This window comes from Callorhinus ursinus, unplaced genomic scaffold (genome assembly GCF_003265705.2).
Source record: "Callorhinus ursinus isolate GAN/ISIS: 27379988/994484 unplaced genomic scaffold, GSC_fseal_2.0 scaffold2, whole genome shotgun sequence".
Lineage (NCBI taxonomy): Eukaryota > Metazoa > Chordata > Mammalia > Carnivora > Otariidae > Callorhinus > Callorhinus ursinus.
In genome coordinates, this window is record NW_027397064.1 from 20,311,478 (window position 1) to 20,329,357 (window position 17,880).

Sequence of the window (17,880 nt, forward strand, 5' to 3'; positions counted from 1 at the left end):
CATCATTGCTTTAACATTCTGTCAAGTTTGCCACTAGTAACCTGACGTACACTGCTTTATTTTTTCCTCTTTTTTGCCTTTATCTTCCTTTTGCCCCCCCTTTGCTTTGTAACTCAATAGAGGTGCCCCAACTCACTGACCTAAGCTTTGTTGATATAACCGATTCAAGCATCGGCCTGAGGTGGACCCCGCTAAACTCTTCCACCATTATTGGGTACCGCATCACAGTAGTTGCGGCAGGAGAAGGTATCCCTATTTTTGAAGATTTTGTGGACTCCTCAGTAGGATACTACACAGTTACAGGGCTGGAGCCGGGCATTGACTATGACATCAGCGTTATCACTCTCATTAATGGCGGAGAGAGTGCCCCTACTACACTGACACAGCAAACGGGTGAATTTTGAAAACTTCTGTGTTTGAGACATGGATGGTGTTGCATGCTGCCACCAGTCACTCTGGTTAAAGATGGACGTTTCACAGGGAAAGCCAACAATTTGCCAACAATTACGGAAGGGAGGGTGGGTTGGGGGCGGGTAAGGAATTGGATGTATATGCTAAACTGATTGGTCGAAGGCATATGCACGTGGTCTTAAATACACTTTCATTTAAACCACAAATGTGCAGAAAGCTAGAGAGATCTGATCTGTTTGATACAAAATGGCAAAGGTTAAATGAATTTGCAGACCTGGAGGTTTTTTTTTAAACATATCTTACATGAATACCGAATTGGGCAATGAGCACCAGTTATAATAAGAAAGGTACTTCCAAAATGTGCCGTGATGCTCTTCCTTCTACTCTTTGATAAACCCTGCCATGTTCCTTCTTTGTAGTTGACTAAAAACCCAGTCAAATTTAGGGTGGATTGGAAGGGGGTTGTTTTGACATAGGAGAAAAAGAAACTCTGGAGCACGGTGGATTGCCTTACCATGTCTAGGTAAAGAAACTCCTCTTTAACCAGTCTGGGGCTGAGCATGCAACATTACAAAGGTTCTCTGCCCTGCATGGTAAGAAACATGCCGAGAACCAATTTGCATGAACCTTCTCACTTGTAGGTAGATTTCACGGAGTGGGATTGTAGTGATGCCGGTAGCTGTAGTCACCTCATGTCAGGGGAGAGTCAGGACCCTCTTGTCTTTTTGTCTGTGTGCATGTGGTTCTTCAGAAAGTACCGCTGTGTTTCTCTTTGCTGTGTGGCAACTTAAGCCTCTTCAGCCTGGGTTAAAATAACTGTCAGTGGTATTAATAACGTACTTAAAATCCACATATTTGAAAATAGATGCAAATTATTCTTTGATATGTACTGATGGCAGAAAGGTTAAAGGGGCCTAACAGTACTGTGTGTAGTGTTTTATTTTTAACAGTAGTTCACTATGATTTAGATTAGATTTAGACTATTTGCATGATGATGACTCATTTCCTTTATGCATGAAATACTGTTTTTTACCTTTCCAGCTATTTTTGTTAGCTTCCATTTTAAAATTACCTTAACCTGGTCTTCCTTCTTATTTGAAACCAGCTGTCCCTCCTCCCACTGACCTGCGATTCACCAATGTTGGTCCAGACACTATGCGTGTCACCTGGGCCCCACCTCCGTCCATTGAATTGACCAACTTCCTGGTGCGCTACTCACCTGTGAAAAATGAGGAGGACGTTGCAGAGTTGTCAATCTCTCCTTCAGACAATGCAGTCGTCTTAACAAGTAAGCAGTCAACTGTATCTGTTCAATAAATCCTAAGCTAGAGCCCCAGGAAAGAATTCCAAGTTCTCAGGTAGGAACAACTAAGATCGAGACAGCTACACCAAGACTATACGCTAAACTCCAAATAGGATGTGCAGCTCTGTACCTTTTGAAAGATGTCATGTTTATTGCTATTTTCATGTATGTATCTTTGAGATCTACTTTTTAAAGATCATAGTAGAAAAATACCAGCAGCGAAGTTCGAAGACTTCAAACAAATTCTGCTTCCAGATCAGCACATAAAAATAAATGAATGTCAAGAGAAAATGTATGACTAAATCTAAATGTTTGGAGAGAGAAACAATGAGGATTGAAAATAGTGTCACCATATCTGTTTTATTCTCATTTAAAAAAAAAAGTGTTGAGCAGGTAATCTCTAGAGTTTGAAAGCACAGAAACTGCCTTGTTAGGCTAGATCAGGACGCTGTTTTGAAGAAAGAGCCAGAAGTGTAAATGGTACTTCAGAAAGAATCTGTTGGCAGGATTTCTCTGAAGGCTGAGGACCTAGAAAAATAGCAACCATTTATGGAAATTGTGTCTTTCTAGATCCTACCTTTTTAAAATAGACATCGTTGATTAAAGAAAATAGAAGGAGGCTGAGACATGGTGCTGTGTTTCCTGCCAATGTCTCTTCTCGTCCTTCTCACTGGAATAGGAAAATAATCCCATGAGAACAGCATAGGTTTCCACACAAGCAAAGAAAGAAGCTCACATTTAGGTACAGTACCAAAGGATGGTCTGAAAACATTCTCTATGTTGCGAACATATTTTAGAGCAGGAAAGGCAGCTCAACATGACCATAGTCTTGGCTTCTCATTTCATGACTGAGGGTGAGAACGACCTTCTATCTGCATGTCGACAGGCTCTTGTTTCTGTTCTGGAGCACTCCGGAATCAGTAGTTACAGCATCGCTCGGGACGCAGCCCCTGCTTCAGGATCACTGTCTGCCCCACTGACTGGTCACATGTTCGTCATGTGTTCTAACATCTTATTCTAGATCCTGCTCTAGATTGCAAGGTCCCATCTCCCCCCAGAGAAGCTGTTATTACCCAGTTTTATAGATGAAGCAACTGAAGTCTGTAGTGGTTAAGTAAATTACCCCTGGGCAAGCAGGGATAAGGAAAGTGGAGTCTGAGCATCCAAGCCTTGCAGGGGCCTCTACAAAATGGTGTGGAGGGGAATGGAGTCTACCGAGTAAGAAATCAAAGATTAGAACCCTTACTCTGTACTTTTTTGGGGACCTCAAAATGAAAGAAGAGGATACCCAGGAAAGCGTATGTAATTTTTTTCAGTATTTTGTTCTTACTTGAATATGGCAGAACCAATCACTTTCCCATGGACTATGACTCTTTTCCAGTAAAGGTTAATTATTAAGACCACTGGTCTTGGCCTGGGTCAAATCGTTTATGATCTCAGGCAAGTATGTCAAAGAAGACAACTTCTCTGTGCCTCTGTTTTCTCATGTGTAAAATGGGGATAGTTGTAAACCAAAGTTTTGGAGGTGATGGATATGTTCGTTGTCATGAATGTGGCGATGATTTCACAAGTTCATACATATGCCAAAACCTGTCAAAACTGTACACTTTAAATATTTGCACTTTATGGCCACAAGTCTGCTTTAAAGAGTAGCAAACTGCTTCCTAGGGTTGTTGGTGACAAGTCAGTGATAATCCACAGTGCCATGGTCATTATCATCACATGCCCTCAACAGACATAATATAAAGTGGATGACAGAGATAATACTACGTGGCAGCAACCATCTTATTGCAGATCCGGCTGAATCATACTCTGAGAAGTGCATCTGAGGGTAGGGCTTAGAGACGTTAGAGGGCAAGGTGACCTTTCCTTATCAACTCATTACAGCCTACTTCCAGGTAGAAACATTCACGTCAGTATCAGCTTCTGTGTATGTTGTTTTATCCATTGAAATAGTCCTAAGAGCGCTTTGCTTTTTTCATGCTTCTGAGCACAATTTAAAAATAAGTCCCTTTTGTCTCTTCAGATCTGCTGCCTGGCACAGAATATTTGGTCAGTGTCTCCAGTGTGTACGAACAGCATGAGAGCATGCCGCTTAAAGGAAGACAGAAAACAGGTGAGTCATGATGGCAGTATGCTGATCAAGTAGCTTTTACCTACAATTTTAAATAGCAAAATGGAATGCTGCTTCTAAAAATGTATCTCCATTTTTGTGGTGGTAGTGGTGCTTACAGACTTATCATGACTTTCTGATCACTGGTCTTAAAAATTAAATGACACTTCTGCAAGTATTACCCTGACTTTCAGTCACTAAGATTATACTCTGGGCTTCCGGAGAGATCTCAAAATAGTCCAGAAACATTGTTGTCTAGCCTTTTAAAAAATCTCCCAAGAGTAATATAATCTCTATTATTTAGAGATGGTGAACATTTCTTCTCATCAGGCAGCTCTATCTAAGGCTGACCCAACACTGTCATTGTCATGGAAGTCTTTTCCCTCCTTTGCCAAGCCAACAAGTTTCTCTTTTTTTTCTGCTTGGTGAAATATCCATTTGCTATGTAAATAAGTTGAACCGAATCCCGTAACATTACGTTTCTTCCTTAATGTTATAGTCCACTTGGTTCCAAAGAGGAGTTGTGATACCTCAATTTACTTTTACTAAAATAAAAATGTTCTGGAAGGCCCAGAGAGATTAAGTGATTTGAATTTGAGGTAAACTCTAAATTCTTATTAATTTTTCGGCCGTACACTAAATTTTCAATTCATGAGGATTTACCTGCATTGTAATTTGTCTCATTTTCATTTTTAAGAGCTTTATGTTTGGCATTATTACTACCCTGTCGACCTATCAGTTTCCTCTTGAGTGCAGAAAGCTTCTTTGAGAACCAAACACTTAACTTGAGAGTGGGCATATCTTGCCTTATTTTGAGTGACACACTTACAGGATAGAACCATAGAATACTTGAACACTGAAGCATTTGAAAATAATTCCCAGAATATCTTAAACACCTGTCTTCAAAAGTGATGCAGAACCCTTTGGTAACGACACATATAAATCACTTGGATTCTTAGAATAAAGGAAAGAAAGCTTGAGGTGGCCACTGGAACTGGGTCAGTTTATGATTTTGAAATTTATGTGTGGCTTAGAATCAATGCGTCATGGCCTGAGGTTTATGGCAATTTGTTGTGCTAATGAGAAAGGACATTCTTCCCTATGTTCTTCCTCACCTCCTAAACTGGTGATGTCTTTTTTTACCCCTGGGTGGGAAAAACAGGCCTTGATTCCCCGTCTGGCATTGACTTCTCTGATATCACTACCAACTCTTTCACTGTCCATTGGATTGCCCCTCGAGCCACCATCACTGGCTATCGTATTCGCCATCATCCCGAGCACACCGGTGGAAGACCTCGGGAAGATCGAGTGCCCCCCTCTCGGAATTCCATCACCCTCACCAATCTCAGTCCGGGCACAGAATATGTGGTCAGCATCATTGCTCTGAATGGCAGAGAAGAAAGTCCTCCCTTGATTGGCCAACAGTCAACCGGTAACTTGTTTTCTGGTCTGCAAAAAAGCTCAGAGGACTTTCTGGGCAGCTGGTATCTTCTGGGAAACAGCTTTGTGTTGTCTGAGTCATCATCTCTTAAAAAAATAGATTGTGGTTATGAGGCATGGAGAGAGAATATGTAGAGAAAATCTCCTTCTTAGACTCTATTGAAGATAATTTTTTTATCACAGAAAATTTCTCACTGGATATAGATATTGAGACATTTCCAGTACCCAAAGTTTTATTCAAAATATTAAGAAAATCCCTCTTCAAATTTCCCTTAAAAACAGAATTATTTTGGGCGCCTGGGTGGCTCAGTCGGTTAAGCGACTGCCTTCGGCTCAGGTCATGATCCTGGAGTCCCGGGATCGAGTCCCGCATCGGGCTCCCTGCTCAGCGGGGAGTCTGCTTCTCCCTCTGACCCTCTTTCCTCTCGTGCTCTCTCTCTCTCTCTCATTCTCTCTCTCAAATAAATAAATAAAATCTTTAAAAAAAAAAACACAGAATTATTTTAATGAAATAGTGTCAGTATTTTTAGGAGATAGATGAGATAGATGCTGAGGTACTTAGGGGAAAAGTAGCATCGTGATAGCTGTACCTCGGGCTCAAATGGATTAACAAAAAAAGAAAGACACAGAAAAAGAGACAAGGAAATGTGGCAAATGTTACCAATTAGCAAATGCCCAAGAGAAGGGGATATAGGCGTTCATTATATTATTGTTGTAACTTCTCTGTTGTTTTAATTTTTTTTAAGTAGCCTCCACGCCCGGCATGGAGCTCAAACTCACGACCCTAAGATCAACACCTGAGCTGAGATCAAGTCGGCCGCTTAACCGACTGAGCCACCCCAGGCACCTCTGTTTTAAAATTTTTCAAAATAAAAAGTTGAAGGAAAAAGAATGCTTCAATAAATTTATAATAATCATTTTATCACAATTTGAGTTGCTTCCTTAACCCCTTACCTTGAATTGTTCGTAATTTTTATTTCTGCTAATTTTGCATAATATTTACATTATTATATGCAGGAATTATAAAGGCAGCTATTTGAAAAATGAGCAGAGTGAATCTGGGCATTATTTGAAAGTTATAGATATGGAAACTTTCCCTTGTTTTTCTAGTTTCTGATGTTCCAAGGGATCTGGAAGTCATTGCTGCAACCCCCACCAGCGTGTTGATCAGCTGGGATGCTCCTGCCGTCACAGTGAGATATTATAGGATCACCTATGGAGAAACAGGTGCGTTAGTAAAATGCTATTTCACTCCGATCAAGTCAGATTCTGTTGTGGGCAACCTCAAAACCCAAGGGCGGATGAATATTTAAAGAGACTTTGGCAAGTCCATTCAATGGAGCCTTGTCTCTTCCAGGAATATGTAAAAAAAATATGTATGCTCTAATTGGTGGCAAAACCGAGATACAAATTGTTTGTATAATACTAAAGGAGGAACAGTAGAGCTGAGGAAGAAAGAATTACAAATTCACAAATATATGATCAGTGGTGAAATAAGTGATTGTATTTTTTTTACGTGCCTGTATTTTCAGAATTGTATTTAACATGAACATATTACATTAATATTTTGAAAAAGGAGCACAACATATGCCATCCTGGGTTGAGGACTTACCTTCTTTCTCCTTCCAATGTTAATCCACAACTCAGTGACATTTTAAAGCTGGAATGTTAAAATAGCATTAACTGCAATTTTCCTCCAGTTTTTACACACTTACTAAGGTTCACTACATGCATAAATAAATATGTTTCTGTGTGGGCCCTATTAATAATACTCTTTTAAAGGTAATAATCAAAGGTGTGACTAAATGCTGTCTCAGTATGTTGATGTCGTGACTCAGCAATCCCCAACTATTTCTCAGCCCCTCACACTTTGAACTAACCCCTTTTCACACAGGAGGAAATAGCCCTGTCCAGGAGTTCACTGTGCCTGGGAGCAAGTCCACAGCTACCATCAGTGGCCTTAAGCCTGGAGCAGACTACACCATCACCGTGTATGCTGTCACTGGCCGTGGAGACAGCCCGGCAAGCAGCAAGCCGATTTCCATTGATTATCGAACAGGTACTGACTCCTCCTCCGGGGAGACAGAGGATTATTTACTCGGATAGGTTTGCAATGTTCTCCCAAGTATTTTCCTCGTTGTGGAATTGCTTTTCTTTTTGAATAAGATGAAGCAACACAGACCGCTAACAGAGTTTTGAGCCAGATATTCAAAGAAGCACCGCAAAGGGCAGAGATTTTGTCTATTTTGTTAATGGATATATTCCATGTGCCTACAACAGAGACAGGCATAAAGGGTGTTCAATAAATATTTGTTAATGAATGAATGAATGATCTGATAAGGTAAGAAGACAAACACCTACTTGGAATATAGTTTCTTCGTGAATGAAACAGCCATCTTGAAAATAGGTAATGGTACCTAGAGGCATGCCCCACCTCCCAAAGGCAATCTAGGTGTTTGTGCAATAGAAACACCTGGGAGTCATTAATAGTGATGAGAGATCTTTCTGTGCCTACCAGGACTGGAAAAAAGCCTTGTCTGTTCTTGTCCTCACCGCCTGGGGCCTCACTGGTTTCTCCTTGTTTTTATTTATAGAAATTGACAAACCATCCCAGATGCAAGTGACTGATGTTCAGGACAACAGCATTAGTGTGAGGTGGCTGCCTTCAAGTTCCCCTGTTACTGGCTACAGAGTGACCACGACTCCCAAAAATGGCTCAGGACCATCAAAAACAAAAACTGCAGGTCCAGGTAAGAATAACCAGCATCTCCCATTCATCAGGATAAACAGAAGAGGGCCACACAATATGCTTTTTAAAACATGGCCACCCAGGTCTGAGTACTGTACATTTTCATATCGTATGTCAAAGTTTCCCCATTTGTGAATTCAGGGCTTGAGATTGTTACAGACTCCCTCCACAGCAGAATTTTTAGGAGAAGGGCATTCCTCATTTTACATGCATAGTTCTGTTTGTTGGTATGGACATCTTGCATTATTAGATCTCTCTTTGTGGTTTTATTTAGTCATGCACACAGAGAAGAGAGGTGGCCTAACTTTTTAAGATCCTTTTAGCTCTTGTTTTTGTTTTTATATAAAATCCTGGTAAAATTAGGATCCTAAAGCAGTATCTTAAAGTCAAACTAATTTTCATTTTTTCCCAGAGCAGCATCATTCATTGTTGGAGACATCATATTAAATTTTAGAGTGGATCCTTTAGTTTGACTTTACTCCAATATAGCAATTTGTATTAGCAATGAACGTATCTGTCCAAGAGAAATCATATCTGACTCATCCATATTTTCATGAGAATTCTACAAATGAAAAATCCAGGCCACCAGGCATTTATTACCAAACTCAGACAGCCACTTAACTGGCCTTACAGTGGATGACACAGATCCTGCATTTGCTTTTTATTACTCCCTTTGCAGATCAAACAGAAATGACCATTGAAGGTTTGCAGCCCACAGTGGAATATGTGGTTAGTGTCTATGCTCAGAATCGAAATGGAGAGAGTCAGCCTCTGGTTCAAACTGCAGTAACGAGTATGTAACCAATGCTTCTTTCCCATTTTCAAAGTCAGTTTTGTTCTTAGGCATCTGTATGCCCTCCTCATGTCTTTTGCAATTACACCTAGAGAAAGCCAACTCAGTTAGTTCGTTATCTTGAGCTGAGCCCTTTACAGACATTTTTCCTTCTTGGTGCTAAGCAATGAACATCCAGGGAAGGAAGTTGTGGAACTATCCTAGTTGCTGTGCTTCGAATTTCTTTTGCTCATATGGCCTCAGCAAAATCTCATTTGCCTATAGCAAATCTACAAAAATATTTTGCCTGGACCTTCTTTTCTACGACTGGATGGTAAAGTTGATTGCAGCGTGTTTCATGAAGCTGTTATGTTTGGAGCATTTGGAAAACTGTCTGGAGCACATTTAATGTAAATAATAGAAGGGGGAGAGAAGAGTTAAAGGAAGATTATAATAATCTGAATCTAACATTGAAAATCAACCTTGCCACTTCCGAGGTATAGAAAATCCAGGTCTGTGAGACTAACATCACACTGCAAAAACGAATCTTGGTAGAATATCGAAAATTAATATGAATAAATCCTCCCTGTGGGGACATTTTGCAAGGTGCCTATGTGTCTCACATACACCTACATCTTAATAAGTGATGTAACATTAAATCTTTTCTAAACCAAAAGAAACTTAATCAAGTGTCAAGTAATTTTTCCATTTGATAGTGGGTTAATTGGAATTGAATTAATCCGAGAAAATGGTATCTGCAGAACTGCTTTGCACGTTATAAAAATGCTTATTTCACAACTTGCTTTTCACATAACCTCTTACCATTAATTTGCCTAACAGACATTGATCGCCCTAAAGGACTGGCATTCACTGATGTGGATGTCGATTCCATCAAAATTGCTTGGGAAAGCCCACAGGGGCAAGTTTCCAGGTACAGGGTGACCTACTCGAGCCCTGAGGATGGAATCCGTGAGCTATTCCCTGCACCTGATGGTGAAGAAGACACCGCAGAGCTGCAAGGCCTCAGGCCGGGTTCTGAGTACACAGTCAGTGTGGTGGCCTTGCACGATGATATGGAGAGCCAGCCCCTGATTGGAACCCAGTCCACAGGTATATCGTTAACTGCACCACTGGGTGCTCATGGGCACAGCAGCTTTATGCCCTGCTGAATGAGTTCTACTTGAGCGGGCTATTGAGTCCCTCTAAAGGGGGGAAAAAAAAAAAAGAAAAAAAAAGCAGCCTCTATTAGGAAAGACCCTCTTTAAAAAAGAATCATCATAAAGTTTAGGTGATATTCAGGTACAGTCTAATACAAGGAGGTTTTAGAGTGGCTTGGCTTATAAATAAGGCCCTAAAGTGAGACGTTTGAAGATGATACTAAAATTGTGGATTATTCCCTAAACCCTGACTCCCTGTGGTTACACTCACTGTGCATAAAGGAAAGAAGTTTGGCATCCTAGAACTTACTCTAAAAAAGGAATCCAAACTGGGCCATTTCCTAGCAGCTTGATTCTGAGAACGCGTAGGTAAGACCTTCCTTCTCTGGTTAGAGATCATGTGTGGGGTGTGTGATTTGCTTAAAGAATTGAGAACCAGACACATAGGAGATGGTTTAGGGCAAACGCTTTCCACAATACTTTATCTGCTTGTGCTTTGTTTCTGAAGCAGAGTGGAATGCTAAATTTGTGTCCCTGTGACAGCATAAACCCTGGGGGTACTATCTGTATTATTGCTCTTTGCTTCTCTTTTCTGCTTCTGTTGTGAGCCAATTTTCTTCTTATGCTGCACCACAGAGAATACTTCAAATTTAGCAGCACTATCTGCTGTGGGGTTCAAATAAAGAGGATAAAAACATAATTCTATCTTTTTGGGGTTGGAATACTCTGTGAAATGATTTTCCATGCAAAGATCATTTATCTAGGAAAAGGGCTATTGCTCATCTTTCCATACAAATGGAAAATCAATCCTAATGGCCAATAAGCCATTTTGATTTTTTTTTAGGGGAAAGCAGAAAAGCAAACCAAACCAAACCAAACCAAAACAAAAAAACAAAAAACGACTTCTAAAACCTAAAGTCTCTTAGACTTCTGGCATTTACCCAAGTGCCTCCAGTGATTCTGAGAATTGGTAGATATAGAACACATTTTTTCAGCAAACGTTTTCTTTATTTTGTATCCCTTTTTGTACTTGCTCATACTGAATCTTTGCTTGACCAGGGAACCCACCTAACCAAACTTCTTGGAATTCACTTTATTTTCCCTCTTCCCCAGTTCCTATAAGATAACTCTAACCAATGACCCTCCTGACAGCCATTCCTGCACCAGCTGACCTGAAGTTCACTCAGGTCACACCAACAAGCCTGACCGCCCAGTGGACGGCACCCAATGTTCAGCTCACAGGATATCGAGTGCGGGTGACCCCCAAGGAGAAGACTGGACCGATGAAAGAAATCAACCTTGCTCCTGACAGCTCATCTGTGGTTGTGTCAGGACTCATGGTAAGAAGTGCCCTTTTTCATTGGAATAAAGTACAGTTGGCCCTTGAACAACATGGTTTTGAACTTCTAGACACAGATTTTTTTTTTTTTATAGTACAGGACTTTTTTATAAATGTATTTTCTCTTTTTTGGATTTTATTAATAAAATTTTCATTTCTCCAGCTTACTTTATTATAAGAATACAGCATATAATGCAAATAACATACAAAGTATGTGGTAGTCAACTACTTATCAGTAAGGCTTGTGGTCAACAGTACAACTTTTACTAGTTAAGTTTTGGGGGACTCAAAATTTATAAGCAGATTTTCAGTTGTGCAAGGGGTCGGCACCCCTAACCCCTGCATTGTTCAAGGATCAACTGTAGTTATCTCTTTCACAGTTTAAGGTAGTGGAGATAAAATATCATAATAAATCTTACTATGTTCTTTGCCTCTGCCATCAAATAATTTTACTGTAATATTGTGTCAAGTAGAATTCTCTATATTGACCTAAGCTCTTCTAGATGATTGTCTGGGATGGACTTTTATAAATAGTGTTGGATTTTTCATAGCTCTCTAAATGTATATTCATTTTGTTTATTTTAAAAAGGCTTTATGTGCGTATGTGGGGGGGGCAATTCATATGTCCATAGGCTGAATGCATAAATCCACTTTGGTTATGCATTTTCTGAGCTCTGTTACCTTGGCAAGGAATATTTTCCAGTTTGTACCAACCGACCTGACCCTCCCTTCATTGAAACATTTATAATCCTTTACACGCACATGTGGAAAACTAGCCAGGAATCTAGGAAATTGATGTACTTCTTAACATAAGGCCAGTTCCAGGAGAAATGACAGAAAGAGGTTTCAGAGAGAGAATAGAGTATTCTCTCTGCTTCTCCATGATCAGACAAATTCATGATTGGCATCTGTCAGATCATAAAGGAGAAAAACAGGCTAATACCCATTGTCCCCATTTTGGATCAGCTCAGTGTAAGAATGTAAGTTATAGCTTACTTAGTGTTAATCCTAAGCACTTTTATTTTTTTTTAAGTGGGTATTTCATTTCTTTGTACTTAAACCTATAATCCAATCAGCCAAACTGGTACTATTATTATGATACATTAAAATACAAAACATCTTTCTACAAATACTAGAATCATGAGCAAATTAACAGTTCTAATAAAACATCACAAGGGACAGAGGAAATCAATGAAGTACATTATAGCTTAACCCTTCACTGTTAAAAATGAGGTTATTAACAAGAAAAGCCTCACAATCTCAGAAAATACAAATTATCTTTCATCACACGTCTTTGTATCTTCACCTCCTATTCTTGACGTTAGATTCTAGAGCCTAAAGAGATCCACATTAGGATGGTATCTGGTTATCTATAGCCAGAAACACCTTTTATCATGTTGCCCATAGTAGCCAATGCTACTGAAACCTCTTTGACTCTAATCGTACCCCCTCAATGGACACAATAAGAATAATGGGAAACAAAAATATCAAGGCAGAGATATATAGGACCCTAAAAGACAAAGCCTAGGGGAAGTAATACAGCCACTGCCCAAATTGAGATCGAATAACATACTCATCGTCACACATCTTCAGGCTGTATGTTCACAGAGTAATTTGGGAACAAATCCATTATTTGCTGGGTACTAAAATACTTAGCAGATTGTTGTATTACACTATGGCTTTCCCCAGAAGTTTCTAAGATGGACTCCAAATCGCTGATGGAATTTTGCTGGAACTGGATCTGGGGCTGTAGGGATTCTTCTCCACAGTTCTGCGGCTGATTGTTCCAGGCTTGGGGGCACCAGGTCTGACTGGTCCAGGAATGGTTGCTCCAAGACTGGCTGTTCCAGGTCTGGCTACTCCAATTTGGGTTATTCCAGGTCTGGTTGCTCCATATTGGAAGGTTTCCGGAAGTGTTCCTCAGGTATCCCTAGTGGTAGGAATAGAAGCCTGGGTATTCTGCGGTTGCTGTGCTGTTCTGAGTCACACTCTTGCTCTCCTTTGGCCAATGGTTTTTCTGCCACCTGTTACATTTCATTCTCTGGTTCTGGAACCAGGTCTTTACCTGCTTATAGCGAAGGCTCAGAATGTTGGAAAGTTCTTGCATCTGCTGGAGACTGAGGTATTTCTGTCTCTGAAATTGATCATTGAGGACATAGAGTTGGGTCTGAGAGAACACGGTCCTGATCTTCTGTTTCTTGCCCTGAGCCATATCTTCCTTCCTCACTGTTCTCTCCTCTCCAGAAGTGGGTGGTAGTTTTACTCTGGTACTGGTGGAGGAGTCGGGGCTGTCCTGAACAAGCAGATCCATGGAGGAAGGAAGAGGAGAGACAGTCTCCACGTGGGGTGTCTCAGCCGATGACATTTGCAGGGACGCATAATTTTCTTCAGGCCCATAAATCTCAGGCATTGGAAAAGAGTCCCTAGAACTGGTTGCTTCAGGGCCAGGCGGGCATGGGGCAGAGCTGGATCTGCACTCATGTTGGTGAGTTGAGGGTAGACGGGGGGAAAAAAAAAAAAAAAAAAGAGCGAGATTGTAAGAAAGGCCCAGGCTTATGGATCTAGGTGGAAGAGCTGAGAGGAGTAGGAAAACCTCCAGATGTTAAGAGTCTGAGAAAGACAGACTGAAGTGGGTCACCACTGCAATAGTAAGAGCCAACCAGCCCAGTGGAGCCAAAAGTCCCTAAGCACATTTTTAAATTCATATAATTTACATGTGTTGTTGGTCATCTGCAGTGTAGGAATGAAATTCATCTAGGAATTTATAGTGCTGTGGGTTTGCTAGTTTATTTTTTCTTTTACAACCATTGTGTCTTTCTAATGTTGTAGTGAAAACACCTGTGCTTTAGAAGATCACTTGGTAAAGTTTATTGTGTCCTTCTTTCTAGGTGGCTACCAAGTATGAAGTGAGTGTCTATGCCCTTAAGGACACTTTGACAAGCAGACCAGCTCAGGGAATCGTCACTACTCTGGAGAGTGAGTAATCAAGCTTTTTAGTATCAACAAACATTCTCCATAAGTGGTAAATGATTTTCTAGATCACCAAGTTAATAGAAGGAATCACAGCTTGGAAACTGATTTGCTTGCCCATCTCTTTTTGAATTGCTGTTGTCACCTTTTATGCCCCTCCAGAGAGTGGTATACTGGCACATAAATAGAATCACTCCAAAATGTTATCATGTTAGTGTTAGGAACTAGGACTGATACCTAGTTTATGCTCTACTTGTTGGAATTTGTTTTCATAATGTTTGGGGAGGACACACTGGCTTCGGCTGTACCTTAATGGTACAGAAAGTATTGGACAAAATTGGGCCCAGATTCTAGTTTTGTGCCATATCAATAATTTATGTATGCTCTTTCAGAAATCACATGAAATATTTAAGTTTCCTCATAAAATAGGGATGCCATTGCATACGCTGAGAGGAAAAAAATGAAGCCCTATAAAAAAGGCCAAAGTACTAATAGTACATATATATATTATTGCTGGCTGGCCATATCATTGTAACTCCTACTACACTTATTTTATGTTACAATATATTAATAATTTTAATACTTATTGGGGTATTGGTAGAGAGTATAAAGCCAGACTTGGGAACCACCGGTAGTATCTGTAAAGGTTTTTAGTTTAAAAAAAAAAAAAAAAAAGATATGAGAGGTGAGTCTTTTCATATTTTTTAATTACTGTCAACCTTTCTAGATGCCACAGGAGAAAATCTATACATTATTATGTATAGAAATGGATATATTTAGTATATAATAAAAACACATTTTAAAATATCAAAACTTTCCCTAAAGGAGTCATCCAGGCACTAATCTCTGGTTGTGATTTGTGCAGATGTCAGCCCTCCAAGAAGGGCCCGTGTGACAGATGCTACTGAGACCACCATCACCATTAGCTGGAGAACCAAGACTGAGACAATCACTGGCTTCCAAGTGGATGCCATCCCAGCAAACGGCCAGACTCCAATTCAGAGAACCATCAGGCCAGATGTCCGAAGCTACACCATCACAGGTCAGGGAACTCACTGTACTGACTGTGTTCGTTGATTGCTATTCCCAACATATATTAGCTTATCAGTTACTCTACCATTTACATTGATTAAATTTATTGCCAGTGTTTTATAATAACCCAGCTATAATTTTTAAAAACCTACTTTCATACTATGATTAGAAATAGTTATGCCTGTGAATGCCTGATTTTGTCTAATGTTTACCAGAGAAATGGCATGAGTTCCATTTATTAAATTTAATCTTTTATCAATGTACCCTTTCTTATCAAAAAAATATAACATAATGCTTAGAACCAAAAGAAACTCAATAGTGGCATACAGTTCTTAACATTAGCCTCTAGGGCGCCTGGGTGGCTCAGTTGGTTAAGCGACTGCCTGCAGCTCAGGTCATGATCCTGGAGTCCCGGGATTGAGTCCCACATCGGGCTCCCTGCTCAGCAGGGAGTCTGCTTCTCCCTCTGACCCTCTTCCCTCTCGTGCTCTCTATCTCTCATTCTCTCTCTCTTAAATAAATAAAATCTTTAAAACAAACAAACAAACAAAAAAACATTAACCTCTATTATAAAACATAATTAAATTTTAAAATAAAATAAAGATCCAAGTTGTAGTTAGAGAATATTCAATATCTGGCTCAATTTAGGTCTTTTTGGGATTTAAAATTCTGATTCTAGTTACCAGTGACTGATGACAATAAAGGGAAAACACACTCAGTAGGTGCGTGCCCCCTTCTCCAAGACGGCTACTTCTTTTTTTTTTTTTTTAAGATTTATTTATTTATTTTAGAGAGAAAGAGAGAGAGAGCAGGGGGAGGGGCAGAAGGAGAGGGAGAGAATCCCAAGCAGACTCCACGCTGAGCGCAGAGCCCCAACGTGGGGCTCCATCTCACAATCCTATCATGAGCCCAAACCAAGAGTCAGATGCTCAACCTACTGCACCACCCAGGCCCTTCTCTGAGATAGCTACTTTTAACATAGGATTTTTTAATTTTAAAATTTACTTTAGCCAGTATCTTTGTATGCATCAGTGATTTCCTTTTGAGATAATGTTTCTCATTAACTGTTAACAACCATGCCAGGCTCTAATTTATCGCTCAAATGTGGACCACTTCTGTGGTCTGTATACGTATGGGATGATAGAGGAACCATGAAAATTGCAGATGGGTTTGAAAATTTTCCTGATAAATTAAAATCAGATAAAAAGCATCTCTTCACGAATCGTAGGTTTACAACCCGGCACTGACTACAAGATCTACTTGTACACCCTGAATGACAATGCCCGGAGCTCCCCTGTGGTCATCGACGCCTCCACTGGTAACCACTTTTTTACTGAAGACATGCCACTGACTTACACGTGATTGGTCATGTGAACTTAAGAAACAAAAATGAGGCTGACAGTGAATCATTTTTATAGTTATTGGAACTCTCAGATTCTCTCAAGTCTGTTTCTAAGGGTGGGAAAAGAGGGTAGGAATAATTTCCCTGGTTATTCACTTTCTTAGAGACTTAATCTTGTTTTCTTTTAGCCATCGATGCACCATCCAACCTGCGCTTCCTGGCCACCACACCCAACTCCTTGCTGGTCTCGTGGCAGCCGCCCCGTGCCAAGATTACTGGTTACATCATCAAGTATGAGAAGCCTGGGTCCCCTCCCAGAGAAGTGGTCCCTCGTCCCCGCCCTGGTGTCACAGAGGCTACTATCACTGGTATTGCTGCTTCCCTGTTGCCATTTTCCACCGGACTCCCTAGGACACACAAAGTGCTTAGCAGATTCCAACTGTGTCTTTGTTGCTGTATCATGAGAATAAGAAGCCCCATTTCTGATAACTTCAAAAAGCATCTTCTATCAAGAAGCTGTAGAGCTCAGTACATCTCAAAAGACATGGATTCATGAAAATACAATAATTCTAATACTGTCTAATGGCATAACTAGAATCTTTTTATTGGCTGTATGTTTGCCAGATACTTGTAAGTCCTGTCCTAGAAAAAAGACATTTTTCAAAACAAACTAGCTAATTGAGATCCTGTCTTCCCACTAGCTCTCTAAAGATCTGATGATCTTACAGGCCTTGCCAGACTGCCACCTGCCACTGCCCTCATTACCCAGGTTTACAGATTGGGTCTTGAGACAAAGGGATTCCCAACCACCCATACTGGAAAGCATGCCTGGAATGGGGAATAAGGGTTGTCCATTTCAGTGGGAAAGATCATAAGCCTCTGGTATTATTTTTGTCCAGGAGATTTATTTTTTAAACTCTGTTCAGGATATCATCTGGACTTGAAAATCCTATAGAACACAGAGATACCAGAAAGAGACACTGCTTTTTTAGAAACTTTGGGGACGGGAAAATAGAATCACTTATGGAAGGAGTTGAATTGGCTTCCTACAGGGACCACACAAAGATTGGCCACTCTCTCCTACAGAGTACTTACCTTTGTCTAACTTTTCATTGATCCTGCCACTGAGGACCATCTGGTTATTAGGCCCTAAGTAGATTCATGTAGACAGTCTGCAATGATCTCTCCCAAATGTATATCCCACTGGTGGTGTACAATGCTGATAGATTTTCTTGAATTCAAAAGGGGGAAT

General features: G+C 40.3%; 1 protein-coding gene and 1 pseudogene across 12 annotated transcripts in view; one reads left to right on the forward strand and one right to left on the reverse strand.

Annotated features, from left to right (window-relative positions):
- The window catches only part of FN1 (fibronectin 1), a 66,736-nt gene that overhangs the window by 36,693 nt on the left and 12,163 nt on the right, over positions 1-17,880 (forward strand). For 3 of the 12 annotated variants that reach the window (XM_025891968.2, XM_025891973.2, XM_025892014.2), the window contains exons 25-38: positions 121-393; positions 1,517-1,699; positions 3,741-3,830; positions 4,990-5,259; positions 6,378-6,494; positions 7,162-7,326; positions 7,862-8,017; positions 8,696-8,809; positions 9,629-9,898; positions 11,098-11,285; positions 14,173-14,260; positions 15,120-15,296; positions 16,515-16,604; positions 16,817-16,996. In XM_025891968.2, coding sequence (XP_025747753.1) covers positions 121-393; positions 1,517-1,699; positions 3,741-3,830; positions 4,990-5,259; positions 6,378-6,494; positions 7,162-7,326; positions 7,862-8,017; positions 8,696-8,809; positions 9,629-9,898; positions 11,098-11,285; positions 14,173-14,260; positions 15,120-15,296; positions 16,515-16,604; positions 16,817-16,996 — 2,361 coding nt within the window. The remainder of the gene's footprint in view (positions 1-120; positions 394-1,516; positions 1,700-3,740; positions 3,831-4,989; positions 5,260-6,377; positions 6,495-7,161; positions 7,327-7,861; positions 8,018-8,695; positions 8,810-9,628; positions 9,899-11,097; positions 11,286-14,172; positions 14,261-15,119; positions 15,297-16,514; positions 16,605-16,816; positions 16,997-17,880) is intronic. The other 9 variants (XM_025891984.2, XM_025892000.2, XM_025892034.2 and 6 more) reach the window with 3 other exon arrangements.
- LOC112839159 (homeobox protein NANOG pseudogene) lies at positions 12,473-13,765 on the reverse strand (annotated as a pseudogene).